Source organism: Aphelocoma coerulescens, chromosome 12, assembly GCF_041296385.1.
Source record: "Aphelocoma coerulescens isolate FSJ_1873_10779 chromosome 12, UR_Acoe_1.0, whole genome shotgun sequence".
In the NCBI taxonomy this organism is placed as follows: domain Eukaryota; kingdom Metazoa; phylum Chordata; class Aves; order Passeriformes; family Corvidae; genus Aphelocoma; species Aphelocoma coerulescens.
This window is the reverse complement of record NC_091026.1, coordinates 1,137,984-1,153,701: the sequence shown is the minus strand read 5'-3', so window position 1 is coordinate 1,153,701 and position 15,718 is coordinate 1,137,984. Positions and strand designations below refer to the sequence as shown.

General features: G+C 46.3%; 1 protein-coding gene across 5 annotated transcripts in view; it reads left to right on the top strand.

The window, feature by feature from the left end:
• Positions 1-13,961, top strand: part of FBLN2 (fibulin 2) — a 95,141-nt gene extending 81,180 nt beyond the window's left edge. For all 5 annotated transcript variants that reach the window (XM_069027882.1, XM_069027884.1, XM_069027881.1 and 2 more), the window contains 8 exons: positions 1,423-1,560; positions 1,870-2,013; positions 5,583-5,711; positions 6,210-6,335; positions 6,960-7,076; positions 8,038-8,166; positions 10,784-10,907; positions 11,900-13,961. In XM_069027882.1, the coding sequence (XP_068883983.1) occupies positions 1,423-1,560; positions 1,870-2,013; positions 5,583-5,711; positions 6,210-6,335; positions 6,960-7,076; positions 8,038-8,166; positions 10,784-10,907; positions 11,900-12,257 (1,265 nt within the window). In that variant the 3' untranslated portion in view covers positions 12,258-13,961. The remainder of the gene's footprint in view (positions 1-1,422; positions 1,561-1,869; positions 2,014-5,582; positions 5,712-6,209; positions 6,336-6,959; positions 7,077-8,037; positions 8,167-10,783; positions 10,908-11,899) is intronic.
• The last annotated feature ends 1,757 nt before the right edge of the window (positions 13,962-15,718 follow it).

The following is a 15,718-nucleotide window of genomic DNA, read 5'->3' as shown; positions in this document are numbered from 1 at the left end:
AGGTTATAAAATGGAAATTATCAGAAATCTCCCTTTATAAACAGCTGTCATAAGTAAAGCTTGGTTTACTTGAAGAGGCTGTTTTGTGAATGTCGTGTTCTGCTGTCTGATTCTAGAGCATTTCTAACATTTATTACTAATCTAATTTACTTTATAGTCCTAAAGTTAGATTATAGAGGATTATAAAATTTACAAATTGTTTTAAAGTAGCCTGTGAGTGACCTATAAGAAATTTCAGAGCTGCTCTATGTAAAATTGCCTGCAGATAGCTACTGAATTTGCAGAGGTTTATGAAATACTCGATCCCACGTTTTTATTTGTCTCAGCCTCTAACTATGGTAGGCAGACTTATTAATAGAGTAGCTTGTGGGAGACTGGTAATGTTCCCTCGTGACCTGAACATTTAAGGGGTTGGAGTAGGAAGAGAAATCCAGCAGTTCCTCCCTAGGCTGCCTGGGGACTCCTCCGTCCTGGACTTCCCTCTGTCTGTCTTTATCTTCTACTAAAGATATTTCTGGGGAACCAGCACATGTTAAAGCAGCATTTGAAAATATTCCCATGAACTGAATTTCAAGTTCATTTATAGCTGAGACTGCTCCAAGGTGGGGTTACTTCAGCTGGAAAACAGCAGCAATGCCATTACACCACAGTTACTACAGAGCAGTTGGCTGGAAATTTGTAAGTTTGAAACTTGCAGGAAGTGTTTTCAATGTCTCTAGAAAGCAAGCACTGAGTTGGTGAGAAGAGTTTGAGAAATAATTTCATGTATGCAGTAAAAAATGAGAAGGCTGTGTTGGGCTCTGGCTGCAGAGTAAGAAATAAAAAGCAACATTTGTTACTAATATTATTGCCTCATTCGGAATTTCTCAGCATAGTTTTCAGAGTTGTATAAGTGGGTTTTGTGCGTACATAAGTGTAAATATGTATTTATATATATATATACACGCCTGCATGTCTGTGTGCACACAGTGCAATCCCAGCCCTGTTCAAGTGAGGTGCCCTATCAGTATCAAGTTCAGAGGAGGGAGGTTTGTACAGACCTGAATTCCTGAGGTATATGAGGAATAAGAGACTATCTTGCTTATGAAAGTCTGTGGTACATATTTTATTATGAGCATCTTATTCCTAATTGTAATGTGGATCTTTAGGACTTTAAAACTGCAGATATTTTGGTATTTGTGGGTTGCAAGAGAAGCTGTGAACAAGGCAGCAGGGACCCGAATCAAATTTGCCACAGGACCTGACAAGTCCCGAAGTGAATTTCCAAGAGCAAACACACTTAACCCTCAGATTTCCCACTGGTAATGTGTGTCTGTTTAAATAATGCCTCCTAATTTCCTTCCTGGAAGTTAGCTGGCCATGAGGGCTGCTGGAAGTTAGAGCTGAACTCATGCCAGTTTGGTGTTTTGATGTGATTCACAGATATCGACGAATGCAAGAGAGGAACTCACAGCTGCAAAGTGAACTTTGTGTGTCAGAACACAGAGGGGTCCTTCTACTGCGAGTCAAAGCAGCGCTGCATGGATGGGTTCCTGCAAGACCCTGAGGGAAACTGCGTTGGTAGGTGTGGGCAGCACGTGTCTGTGCCCTGTGCTGCAGCACTGCCAGCTCCTGGGCCCTTCAGGAGCTGTGGATTGACCCCGTGGATGTGGAGTTTTCCTCAAACCCTGCTGTGAATTTAATGTCAGCACTGCTCTCCATTTAAAGGGGTGCATGTTGAATTCCAAGGTATTCCCACAGCAGACCTTCACCAGCCTTCTCCTGGTAGCACAAGAAATTGAAATGAAGAAAAATAACTGACAGTTGGAAGAAAACAGACCAGAAGGGTTAAACAGCATCTCTCACTGCTCTGTTCATTTTCATCACCAGATATCAACGAATGCACATCTCTCCCTGAGCCCTGTAAGCCAGGATTCAACTGCATCAACACCGTGGGGTCCTACACGTGCCAGAGGAACATGCTGAGCTGCAGCAGAGGGTACCACTCCAACGAGGAGGGCACGCGCTGCGTCGGTGAGGGCAGGCTCGGGGCTGGGCAGGGGGTCTCTCAGAGAAAAAGTGTGTTTCACTTCTAAAGAGATGTTTGGAGTTACCTCCAGATTCCCAAATGAGGAAGCAGGAATTTGCTGTCCCTGCAGCTCTGGGATTTGTTTGTGCTGCAGGATCCTGCACTGATGCCCGATCACTCCATGGAGTTCCCCTTGGTACGCTCAGCAGATGGGATTCACTGGCTTCCACTCTGGAGAGAATGTGTTTTAGTTACTTTTTAAACTCATGCTGTCAGTCAAGACCACGATCCCTTGGTGGTTTTTGTAGCACCTCCCTGGAAGTGAAGTGACCTGCAGCAAACAAGGAATGCTGGGTTTGTGGGCTCACAGGAGTAGCACCAAGAGGATGTTCTTTGTAGGGATGTTCTGTGCATGGTGTTCCCCATTACATCCACTTGTGAGGGTGTTTAGGATAAATTCACACTTTGTGAAAAGAATTCTGAGGAGAATGAGTATATGAAATATTCATATAGGCTGGCATGCAGCTTGATCCTGATTTGTATTTGTTCCAGCGTATTTAGGGAGTTACTGACTCAGAATAGCAGATTTCAGTGCTTGTTAGCATTTGTTTGTAAATGAGCACACGAGGCACTGAGGACTGGGAAGCTTGGTCCTTGGTGCCCAAGGCAAGGCTGGCTGTGTGTTCTCCAATTCCCCATGTTCTGAGTTACATGAGGTAGGAAATCCTAAAATGACAGCAGGGGAAAAAAGAAAAGAAATTACAAAGCAGCAGTTTGCTTAGTGGTGATAGCCCAGTGATTCTCCCTTACCTTCCCTTGGAATAAAGGAAGGATGACAGAGGAACAAAATGTGCTTTGTGGTGCTCTCAACCATGTTGAGAGCCATTAGTTTGGTCGTGGCTAGCAACTTGCAGAGCAGCCCAGTGGTACAGCTGGACCCCATTTCCGCAGATATTTCTGCATTCGCCTTTTTGCTGCTCATTATCCTCTACCTCCCCTTATGGTTTTACCCTCTGGACTGTCCAGACCATGCATGGCCAGTGGAAAGGTGGAGAAGATTTGGAAGCAGCAGATTTGGAAGGAACAGTTCATGTGTGCAACTGAGGAAATTGAGAAAGCTTCCAAATACTGTGTTTTGTAAGTTCAGGCCATAGCAGTGCAGTGTTCTTTGCTGTCCTGTTACAGCCCAAGATATTTCAGTTGTTGCAAAGGGAAGCTCCAAAAGTCCTGTATGTCTCAGTTGCTGTGCAGACACCGTTCTTCAGCTGCTTTCCATCAGTCCTTCCTCAGCCAAGTCAACAGGGCTGCATATGGTTGCACCACCTGAAGTGTGGTGACCCCGAGATTGTTTCTAGGGTGACCACCATGCCGAGGTCTCCCTGAATGCCATTCTTCCCACAGGGCAGCAGCCAGCCCTGGGCAGCACAGACATCCTGGCTGCAGTGCCAGCAGCCTTTGCTCTGCATGCCCTGCTAACGAGGGCAGGCTGCCCAGGGCAGCGCTGCAGTCCCCATCCCTGGATGTGTGGCACGTGGGGGACATGGCTCAGTGCTGAACGTGGTGGTGCTGCATCAACAGCTGGACTGGGTGGTCTTGGAGGCCTTTTCCAGCCATAATGATCCTGTGATTCTGTAATGGCTGGGGCAGATTACGTTCCTAAATCTCAAACTGATGGTACAAAAAGAATCCAGTTTTTCTCCGCAGTTGTTCCTAAAAAGGAGTGACTGTGTGTAAATCCATGGCAGAGGAGGAAATTGCCATTAATCCTCCAGCATCTCTGCCTTTAAAGCACAGTGAGATAGCACAATGCAGTGTGATCCCTGATGGCCCTCTGCCTCTGCTTTACATGCCTGACAAGGCTGTTCAGGAGCAGGCGTAAGGAGGCTTCTCTAGCTCGATTTTGGGAAAGCATGATCAATGTTAATTGGTGATTTCTCTGTCTTTGCTCTGTGCACTCTGTTCCTGTTGCTGGTCTGTATTGTTTGGTATTTTTTTGAATGGCTTTTTTTAAGCAGACAGAGAGCACAGAAAAGAAAGAAGAAAAGCATCTGGTCCTAATTTCCTCTCTCTGTGATAAAGACTGGTTTCTTTGAGGCATTACAATGGCTAATTAGATTCCTGAATCAGATTTATTCACAGTAGTAAAAACATCATCTGCACGTGTTTCTTCTGCAGAATGACACTTGTAGGGTCATCTCCTCTGTTTAGAGGATTCATCTGTCTTCAAAATGTTCAGATTTTCTGATTTAGCAAATGAGTTATTGAAAAATACCTCTTATATTTAGCTGAAAACTGCTGTAAGTGTGAAATACACCACACTTCTGATGGTGTAATGCCCTAGAACTAATTAAAGTCTGAGTGCAATGGAATATGAAACTTTGGACAAACTAATGAAATGGTTGCACACATGGATTTATTACAAATAAAGCTGCTGCTTTACAAATTGTTATCTGCATCAGAGACTTCCTTGTTTTGGTGCTAGCTCTGATTCAAAGAAAACAAGGACTCAGTGTTCCAGCAGAAATCTCAGCTCCTGTCAGGAACTCCCTGCGTGGTGAGGAGCATTCCCTGCCATCCCTAACCCCAGTGCCAGCAGGGTCTGTGTAGGTGCAGCCTCTCCAGGGCTGCTGTTTGATGAAGAACTGCCCAGCAACCCTCTGAAACGATTTAGTGCTCAAATTTATGATTTCAAATAGGGCAGCATGGAGAACTTCCAGCCTTAGAGATCCATCCCAATGATTATTACATGAACAGGGAATTGGGTTGTAAAAGTAGTTGAAGATGTGAACAATAGGAAAAAAGGAGGATCTGTTGGCTTAGGAAGTGGCAGAGCTTGGAATACTTGTAGAAGTACACAATTGTGAGGGTTAATCAGACTTTTTGATGCTTCTTGTCACAGATGGTAAGAAGGATTTGTTAGATACTGATGAGCTATTTAGTCATGTTGCAAGTCTTGTAAATCAGCCTGTATTGAAAACTCTCATCTTCCCCTGAGGATGTTTAAATGAGGTTGGAAATGTTGTGTATGAGTGGAGAAGCAACTAATTTGTTGGTATTGAATTTTGGTTGAGAGGCCATGGGGAATATCAAAATGGGAGCTGATTGAGAAAAGAAAAAAGATCAACATTGGGAAAGAGCTAAAGGTAGACAGCAGGAGCAAGACTGAGAGGGCAAGTGGAGATGGAAATAGCAGTTGCTTTAATTGAAGGGTTCTGGCTGGTTCTTGTTGTGCTTTAAATGGCTTGGTGTGACTCATGGAATGGCAGAACATCAGAAGGGGGGGTTCAACTGTCATGGTTTGTTCAGAATCAGTGTGTTTACACTGAAATGCAGAATATACTGGGAGAGCCCATTGCAGGTCCATTTTCCCTTTGAAGGTAATGCTCTGCTTTTCCCAAGTTTGACTTAAGAGAACCAGACAGCTGCCTCTGAGAAGAGCACAGTGGGAGAAGCTGGTGATAGTTCTTCTGTCCAGTTTCTAATCCTGCTATTCAATGGACATTTTTGTTTCTCTTTATAAACATTGGTTTTAAGCAAACTGTAGTTAATCAGCTTGCCCTGTCTGGCCCTACAGATGTGGATGAGTGTCAGACGGGGGTGCACCGGTGTGGAGAGGGGCAGCTGTGCCACAACCTGCCCGGGGGCTATCGCTGTGACTGCAAGATGGGCTATCAGTACGACGCCTTCAGCCGCAGCTGCATCGGTATGTGGGGCACGGGAGGAGCTGAGAGCTGGCACTGGTTGAGCCTTGGGTCCCAGGCAGTGTTCAGCACCATTGCAGTCCTGAGCTCTGCAGTGCAGTCCTCAGAAGAGGATGGCATCACCTCCAGAGCTGGCGCTGCGCAGCGCATTCAGAGCCCTGTCACTCCCAGCTGGGATTTCGGACAAGGTGCCCTTGGCTTGGTTTAACTGCAGGTTATCCCTTAAAGCCATCTGCAAAGTACTTTCCTGTGGGTAATGCTTCTGCTGCTGTGGGAATCGGTGTGTCTAAAGGTTTCACCACTTTCCCCCCAAGAGCCATGATGCAGCACTTTTGTCCCTCCCGTGCACCAATTAGAGCACAGAGGCAGACAGCATCAAGCCTGAGGTTGCAGCATTTCACTCTCTGCAGATCAATCTCTGACACTTTAAAAAATATCCTCCTGCACCTCCTTTGCTCGTGTCCCTGAGCTGATTGTGTCTTTGCTTGTTGTGCTGGCAGACATAAACGAGTGCTGGAATTACCCGGGGCGCCTGTGCCAGCACACGTGTGAGAACACCCCTGGCTCCTACCACTGCACCTGCTCCGCCGGCTTCCGCCTCTCCTACGATGGCAAGCACTGCGAAGGTACCAGGCTGCTTTTCCATGAAAGGGAAATTGCAGTGGGAATTAAGGGCCTCTAGAGAAGGAGTTGAGGTGAAACACAAATACAGTAAACTTTGTGTGCTCAAATTTGCAGTCAGTCAAACACTGGAGTTGTCAGATGAGTGTCATCAAGTTTCTTCTCTTTCTTCCTATCCCCACATACTTTTCACTTTCCGTTCAGATGATAGAAAAGGAGAACAGAACAAAGTTAGAACAGGAAACCCTTCATTCCAATTTTGATAAAGATGAAACTTGGTAGTGGCAAAACTTATAAAAAATTATTCTGAATCGAATGGAAAATTTTGAGTTCTTAATGATTTTTGTTAGGCAACAATTACATAATTTAGTGAACTGAAACCTATAAAGCCTGAAGCAAATGTCTGCATGTGTGTGTGTTTCCAGTGGCATATGGATAAATGAAGTTCAGGTGCAACAGACGTCCTCAGGCTTGTTGGCATTCTGCCTAGGGAGCAGAAAAAATAGGGACAAGTTAGTCCTTCCTTAGTCACTCTGACTGGAAGGTAAAGGTTTCCAGGAGCAGGAAAAGGTGGAAAGCACAGTTCTGAAGCACTGTGGCCATACCTTTGGGTTTGTTTTTGGATGCAGATGTGAATGAATGTGACAACAGTCCCTGCAGCCAGGAGTGTGCCAACGTTTATGGTTCCTACCAGTGTTACTGCAGGCAAGGCTTCCAGCTGGCAGAAGATGGGCATTCCTGTAAAGGTAAGTTGCTGCCCCACCAGGTTAGGGCGGGTGTGTTTATTCTCTGTAGCAGGAAGAGATCTCTGACCCTCAGCAGCGCCTGGTGCTGCAGGATGGTTTTGAGTTCCAGCTGCCACAGAGGCTGCAAAAGGTAACTCCAGCTGCTGGCCAGTGCAGTTCAGTGGATGGAGCACACCTGTGGACTGCACAGCCAGGTAGGTGGTTGTAATGGTTTCATGGGGCCAGAGCTTATGACTGAAAACATCAGGTGGGAAAATATCCGTGTATTGCATCAGTGAACGGCTGCACTGCTGAGTGAAGGTTTGCCCTGACTGCTGCTCGTGGTGAATGAGGAGCAGAGTGATCAGAATGGAGAAAGGAGGGGTTTTACCCCGTTACCTGAAGTTACCAGCACTGACACATTGGAGAGTCTCTGTTTAAGGAATGGTGAGGAAGCCAACACCCGTCCTAGCACAGGGAAGCCCGGCAAGAAATCCTAGAAAAATTCTTTGCCAAAAGGGTGGTGAGGCCCTGGCACAGGTTGCCCAGAGAGATTCCACATCCCTGGAGTGTTCAAGGCCAGGTTCAGCCTGGTCTCGTGGAAGGTGTCCCTGCCCATGGCAGGGGCTAGAATGAGCTTTAAGCTCCCTTCCAACCTAAACCAGTCTGTGATTCTATGATTCTCTCAATTCCAGAGGCACCAGAGAGAGCGTTTCAAACTCAGACTTGCCCTACCCTCATTATTCCTTTCCACGAGTCTGTACTACTTGCAGCCAGTATTTTTGGGAGCAGTCTTGGGCTCAGCATTTCAGACAGCACCATCAGCAGTGCTACAGCAATGCCAAGCCTCCATGGCTGCATTCACGTTTAGCAATACATTATGCATGTGTCAGGTGAGAAGAATTTCCTGGTGTCCTGCAGCCTCCCTCTGCAGAGCTGTGCTGTGTTTGTTTGCTGGGGTGTGGCTGTGTTCTCTCCGCAGACATCGACGAGTGCGCGCAGAGCGCCGGAATCCTCTGCACCTTCCGCTGCGTCAACGTCCCCGGCAGCTACCAGTGTGCCTGTCCTGAGCAGGGCTACACCATGGCAGCCAATGGCAGGACCTGCAGAGGTAACAGCAGCTCAGGGACTGCAGGGGCTGTATCACTGATCCCCTTGGAATGAGCTCAGCCATTGCAGTTGCTCAGTCAAGTCTCCGTGTTCTATGTTAGCCACTGTTCGAAAGTCAGTCTTTGACAAAGTTGCCAAATATTGGTAATCTGCAAAGTCAGTTTTCTCCTGTGCTAGAAGGAAGTGCTGTGGCAACTCAGCTGTCAACGTGAGCTAATTGCTTAAATGAATTCCCAAGGAGCCCACTTCATCCTTCAGACTGAGGCACTTGATTACTCACATGAGCTGTGTGTGCACCTTGGCACAGCACTAAATGATCGCGGGTTTTAGAGGCGCCAGATGTAGAAATCTGTGGCTTCTTTATGAGTTACGGTTTTCTGCCCCAGAAGACTGGGAGATTAAATGCTGGAGCTGTAATTGGAACTTGGCCATCCAGCAATGTCACCTAAGCTTAATCCTGCTGGCATTAATAAATGTTAGTGAAATGACAAGTACCCTCCCCTCACACACCCCTTTTCTTCAGAATCATGGAGGTGTCTTCTGGGAGTCGGGTGGTTTTCATCTGGTGTGCAGCTGTGTGGTTCTGAGCTGAACTCCCCATTTCCAAAGGATGCACTGCCTGTGTAACCATGGAGGATCTGATTACCTTTAGTCCTCTGCGCATTCCTGCAGTCCTTACACCAATTGCCAGGCATTTCCTGCGCTTGCTCTTTCAGGAACCCTTCATGTAACTTCGGTTTTGTATCTACTGTGCTTTAATTCTGAGTGGTAATGGCAGTGAATTTGCTCTGTGTAAATCATGAGCAGCATGAGGATACTTAATCCTGACTGTGGAGCAGTGAAGCAGATTACATGACAATTAAAATCCTTTTAAAACATTTAAAAATATTTTTAAATGTGTTTTTAAGTATGATTGCAGTAATGTCCACATGCACTTAAATTCTTATGTAAAATTCACCTTTAGAAAACTGCAGCTGTAACTCCTCTGGCTTTGTTTGGTTTTTTTCCTGCTAACTTTGAGCTCCGGCATGTTAGTTGCCACCTCTGCCAGCAGTGAGATTTGGGCTGAGAATGTATTGCAGGGTTAAGAGAGTGAGTCACAGTGTCAGTCAGCCAGCACAGCTCTCCCAGGCTGAGCTGGAGGCACCCAGTGCTGCTGGAGGAGGGGGACACAGACACCCAGCCAGAGCAGTGGGTTGCACTGGTGGTGTTTGTGCGGTGTGGAGTTCCCCTGTTTGACCCTCCTGTGTGTAGGGGGTTCCCAGTGCACAGAGTAGCCCAATCAGTAACCTTTGGAAAAGCTTCTCCAGGTGCCTCCACCACCTGGCACCAGCACACGGAGGGTGAGGTGCAAAACTGAGCACGTGTGTGGCAGCTCCTGAGCTGGAGTTTAGTCAGGCACTGGAGCCCCCTGGATACATCCCCTTGTGTGGAGCTCTGCAGGTCTGTAGTTACAAGTTTGGGCAGATAGTGAGGTGTGTCTGAAAACATGGTTGGAGGAAGGCTGGGTTGGTGTTGGCTCTGTCGAGCACAGGAAGACAATCACAGTGTCCCCCAGCTAAAGATCTGGCTCCAGTTGCTCATCATCTGACCAGTTCTGAAGAGTCACTGGTGAAATCCTCCTTGTACCCTTTTTTCAAAAGATGAGTTGCATCTCATGGAGCAGTGTCTCAACATATGGATTTTTTTCTGCAGAAACTGCCTGTGGTGTTTTGCAGCGCAGCCAAAGCGGTGCAGGGAGTGCTTTCATGACAGTGATTGCAATATGGAAGAAATTTGCTTTTCACCTACGGGCACTGCTGAGAACCAGCAAGGGATTTACTTGTCTTTGATTCTCTCCTACTTCCTATTGTATACTTTTCTTTGCAAGACTTTTAAACCAGCCAGTTCAGTGTATGAGATCAGTTCTCATCCCAGGGGAAGGGAGGGAGTGGAAGGTTATAGTTTCCCTCTAAGAGTCTCTCTGCTCTGTGACAATTGGCAGAGCTTCAGGGCCCTACACAGTCTACATGCCTTGTCTGTTAGAATTTATTTCATTTTAAAGCCTCCGTGCATTGTCTAATGTTTGGGAGTACACAGTGTGACTGTGAGGGCTCTGCCAGTGCTTTCTGCTCAGGCTGGATCCTTGTCACTGCATCTGGTTTTCAGCATTGTAGGGCCCATGGCTTGGGCTTGTGGATATGTGTTATTTAGGTAACCACGTTCATGCTCTGGGCCATAAAGTGTCTTTGAGATTTAAATGCTCTTTATTATGTCTTCTGTAATTACATCTCATTATGGGGAGATATTTGTATTTACGTTTTCGAAACTGTGTGCCTTGTTCTGAGGTGTTGTTCTAAGTTCCCATGTTTCACATCTCCTGGATCCTGCAGGACAGCAGTGACCACTTTGTATTTGCTTGCTTTAAATCCAGATTTGATTTGGTTGCTCTGCTGTAATCCAGAGCTACCTTCACGTACAGATACATTCTTCTGGCACAGCCCAGCTTTCTCCAGTCTCAAAAAGTCAGTGAGCATGGGTAAATTATGTCCTGGTGGGGTTTGTTTATTCCTGAGAACTATTAGGAATTAATTCTTACTTTTGAACTTAGAACATCTTTTTCTTGTGTTTCTTTTTAGATATTGATGAGTGTGCAATAGGAACCCACAACTGTTCAGCTGCAGAGACTTGCTACAACATCCAGGGCAGTTTCCGCTGCCTCTCCTTCGAGTGCCCTTCCAACTACAGGAAGGTGTCTGACATGTGAGTATGGCCTTGGAGAGCAGCAGAGCCAGGCCAGTGGCCATGGTGTTATGTAGGGCTTAGTTTGTGGGTGGGTGTGGGTGCTCAGAGCTCTGAGAAGCTGCTTTGGCACCTGAAGCTCCTAGACCTTCCCCATGCAGAGTTTGTGTCTGGTTATCTTTCCTTCTTCCAAGCCCTGGAGCCTCTGTTTTCCCTCCAGCTGCTGCTGGAACAGCAGAGATCAGAGCCCGCAGCTCTCTTTGCAGCTCCAAAACAGCTCTGTTTATAATTAAGTTTTAAAGTAAGATCCTCTCTGCTGTGTGTCAGAGCAGGAGCAGCCAGGCTGCTCAGTGCTCCACTTTTACTGCGGGTTTGGGGCTCCCTGTTTAATATTCAGATTGCAGTTCCTCAGGGAGTGTTGAAGGGGAGCAGGATACTGATCTTGCCAGGTCAGAGGGTTCTGGGAATGGCACATCCCCAGCTCCACAGCAGCTGGGGCTTAGGAGCCCCAAAATCTCCCTACCCATTTCCTGCCTCGGTGGCTGCCAGTGCTTTGGGAACCCATATTTAGTTGCTTATGGCTTAAAACATACTTTTCCTGCCTTACAGACCTGAGCAGCTTTGCCAGGTGAGGAGTTTGTTTCCCATTCCTGTGTTTCAGCTACCTTTTCAAGGGGTCTCATTGTTACTTTCTTGGAGCACTGCCTGTCGGTGATGAACCACTGCTCCGCTGCCCGGCTCGGTGCCGTTCGCAGCGTGACTCTGGCTCACTGGTCCTTGTGGAGCTTCCCCACACAGCTCCCCACGTCCCTGATCTCTGCCTTACTCTGCAGTTCTCTGGCAGTTACACACTCACAAATGTTCCTGGGCACTGGGAGAGCAGAACAGGCAGCTGCTGGTCGCACTCCGGGGTTTGGGACCGCGGTTTGTCCGATCCTTTGCAATGCTCCGAGGTTTGTGTTTTTCCCTGCTGTTCCCTGGCCGCTGAGGGTGCCTCCCTTCTCCTTCCCCAGGAGGTGTGAACGCATCAACTGCTTCAACTACCTGGAGTGCCAGAACACTCCTGTGCGCATCACCTACTACCAGCTCAACTTCCAGACCAACATCGTGGTCCCAGCCCACATCTTCCGGATCGGGCCGTCCCCCGCCTACGCCGGGGACAACATCGTCCTCACCATCACCAAGGGCAACGAGGAGGGCTACTTCAGCACCCGCAGGCTCAACTCCTACACGGGCATCGTGTACCTGCAGCGGCAGGTCAAGGAGCCCAAAGACTTCCTGTTGGATGTGGAAATGAAACTGTGGCGGCAGGGAACCTACACTACTTTTCTTGCCAAAATTTACATTTTCATCACAGCTCATGCCTACTGAAGCCTGTGCTGGCGCTGGATTTTATTGGTGCTATGCTCTTTAACTGTTCTACCAAAGCTTAATACTGTTGAACTGGCATTTAATGTATCTAGCCTTTATATTATTTTTCTATCATTGCTTTAAACTTTTTTATTGGTTGTGTAAATTAAGTTAATTTTTATCTTTTTATGTTTTGTTTCCTTATGCAATTCTGTACATCATCACCTGCCAACGAACGAAGGAAGGGTTAGAAAGGCCTTGTGATAAATGCTGGAACCTTTTCTTAGCAGTTATTTTTAGGTGTAGTCATTCTGCAGGGTATTGCACTAGAGAGGGAAGGTGTTCCCATGAGAGTACTGAGAAAAAACATTGGGTGATTCCTCTTTCTGACACCAAGTTCAGGTTTGGCCGGGCCAGTGGCCTCACTGGGGTGTCTCTGCTGAGGGGCTGAGTCCGAGGCCGTCCGTGGACACTGAGGGTGAACCCACCTCCTGCTCCCGGGTTATTTTCCTCCTTCCAACTTTCTTAATATGTTGCCTTAAAATATATATAAATAAAAGGAAACTCCACCAGTGAAAAAGCCTATGGATGAGTCTTGCTTTAGTAGGATTGCTCATGTGCGAAGTATTTGCAAGACCAAGGCCTTTCCAGAATGTTACACTTCAGGGTAAAAGCTCACATTGCCATTTTTAGTAGTTGTCTTTAAAGGTGTTGGTGTTCCTCTGTTCCTCACTCTGTTATATATAAGTGCAGATTTGATGCTTTATAATTCTTAAAGGAGTGTCCAAATGGAAACAATGAAATAATCATTACTGCTCTATATTTTAAAGCTTGGGCATGTCCCTGAGCAATCCCTTGCAATTTTAAATAGACAAAAAGGGGTATTGCTTCTCTGCTTCAGGGAAATTCCTCCAGTTGTGTTGCCAAATGATGCAGAGAAAAATGCCAGTGAAACTGGTGGGTTGCATTTTGCCATTTAGAAAAGAGCACAACCAAAGTTTTGAGCTCGATTTCTTCTGGTTCTTCAGGGAACTGGGTGAAGACCAAAGCTGGACACCAGATCTGGCACAGCATAATATAATCAAAGTGTTTATTAGAATTTAGAAATGAATATCAGAACTTCTTTGTGGCTGTTTTCTTTTTTTTCCCATTCCCCAAAAAGCTCCAGTGTTGCAATTTCCTGAGCTTCCTTTGTTCCAGCTGTAATTATTCTGCAAAATGTTTTGAAGCAAAAGCATAGCTACAGAATATGGATTGTTTATTACACTGCAGTTTAATAATCCTGGAATCCCAGGTTGGATGGGACCTCCAGGATCATCTGATCCAACCTCTCTTGGGAAAACAATAACCTGTTCTTTTTTACAGTGAATCTTATTTCCATCGATGTGTACACAGGAGGAAATGGGGGAGTTAAATCTTACAGGGTTTTATGCCATATTCAACAATTTTATTACACTGTAAAAGACTGCATCTAAAGATCTTGTAAACATCACCTATATGGTGAGAGTTAATGTTCTGTATTCACTATGTCCCCAGGCATAGTCTCTACCACTTCAAGTCACTCCTTTAATTTGGACATTCTTAAAGGGCAAATCTTTCTGTATCTGAGATCATAAAACCACGTTAGCAGGGAAAACTTATTTATGTTCCCCAGCTGTAAAACAAGGACTGTCTGTGAGCTTGCAGACATCAAACTTCTGGTTTTTTTCTATAAAAATCATTTAGTAAAAGATCTTCTTCCATCCATCTTTTGTTTTCCACAGTTAACAGTTTTATAAGCATGTCGCAGGGAAGTGGCAACTGAGAAACACATGTTTGTGCAATTTGTCATTCCAGTTAATTCCTATCTTACAGCTCCAGGCCTTCCAGATCCATCGTGTACACGTTCAGTGGTGACACATCTCTCCAAGCCCCACTGGGCCACGTCAGGAGCCACCAAAACCCGGAGTTTTCCATCAGCATTAGGACTTGATTGAGCGTAAATGATAGCCGGGCCTCGACAGTCCTTGTCAGAGAACAAATGGACAGGTCATTTGTTACTGGGAGACCTTTTGCTGACTAAAACCAGTCATAGTCAATCATATTAAAGATCTGGCAGTTTTTAGCACCAACTCTTCATTTTCTAGACAGGTAATTGATGAAGAAAGTTTTAGGAAAGGCTTTGCATACTATTATAGGGAAAATGCTCCGTTAGGAAAAAAGGTGTCTTCATCAGTGTGCTGTAGTTGGGAAAGGTTGGAAAGGGTTGCTGGGTGCAACTGGTCAGAGCAAGGGGAAGGATTACAGGAGGTAATTTCACATTCTTCTGCTCCCAGATTAACCAGAGGAGGGTTTTGCCTTTCTCCAACCCAAAGAGTTCTCCCTGTCAGTTCAAGGGGAGCAGGAGCAGCCAGCACTGCACCCTTTGCTCTCTCTTGGGGCAGTGCCCCTGGCTGAGCTTGAGCAGCCTCACCCCCACAGCCCCACCCACAGGGGGGATGTGCTTCTATATGGTGTCAGTGGCCTTGAACTGGAATTTTGGTCTCCTTCAACCGGTCCAGCTCCCAAAGGCCCAGTCCCCATCTCCAGGAACGCTCCTTCCCCTTTCTTTGGCTGGGTAGCCTGGACAGAGAATGGGTGTGTGTCCATGTGCACAGGAGGTCTCAGTGCAGAGTTCAGGCCTGGCCTGGGCTGTACCTTCATGGCCCCTTACACTTCCTTAGATCAGAAAGAGCTTTCCTGAACTCCCTCTTGAACAGCCATACTTTTCTTTCCTTCTTCTTCTTTTTTTTTTTTTTTTTTTTTAATTTCTTTAATTTTCCTTTTCCATTTCTAACAAGTGAGTTGAGTAGGTTTCGTTTATTCCCTTTGCTCCGTTGTGGCCACCCCACCCCTTGCCTGGTTGGGGTGAATTAAGAACAGCTACACAAGGGATGTGCAAGCTGATAAACTCATGAGGAAGACAACAGCTGCAAACCTAATAAAGAATTATAGCTGACTTGGGGCATCTGTTCTATATGTGTAAAAATTCAGATTATTGGTGTGTTCCCCAGGATGGAAATGGCCTTGCTGTGACCTGCCTGGGCAAGGCCTGCTCTGCTCAGCTCTGCAGGTTACATGTTCCTGCCTCGATAAAATCTGACCTCTCTGCACTCTGCTGTTGTATTCCTTGGGAGATCCAGTGATCCCAGAGACTGAGCAAGATCAAATGAGCCATTGGAAAGGAGAAGAAATGTTACTCTATGTGTTTGCTGGAAATTTGAACAGGTCTGTTCCAGAAAGAAACATCAGGTTTTCTTTTGACTGGAATGCACATAACATAAGTTGAAAGAGCAGCACACGGGTGAGAGGGATGTTTTTACCTCATATTTTACCCTTTCTGGACCGAGGGGGAAGTGGTTTGCAGTCTCTTTGTGTGTAAATACATGTCTGTGGGTCACTGCAGGTGCTGGCCAGTCCGTGCCAGCATTCCTGTGTGAGCCTGATGCAGGGAAAGGCATTGG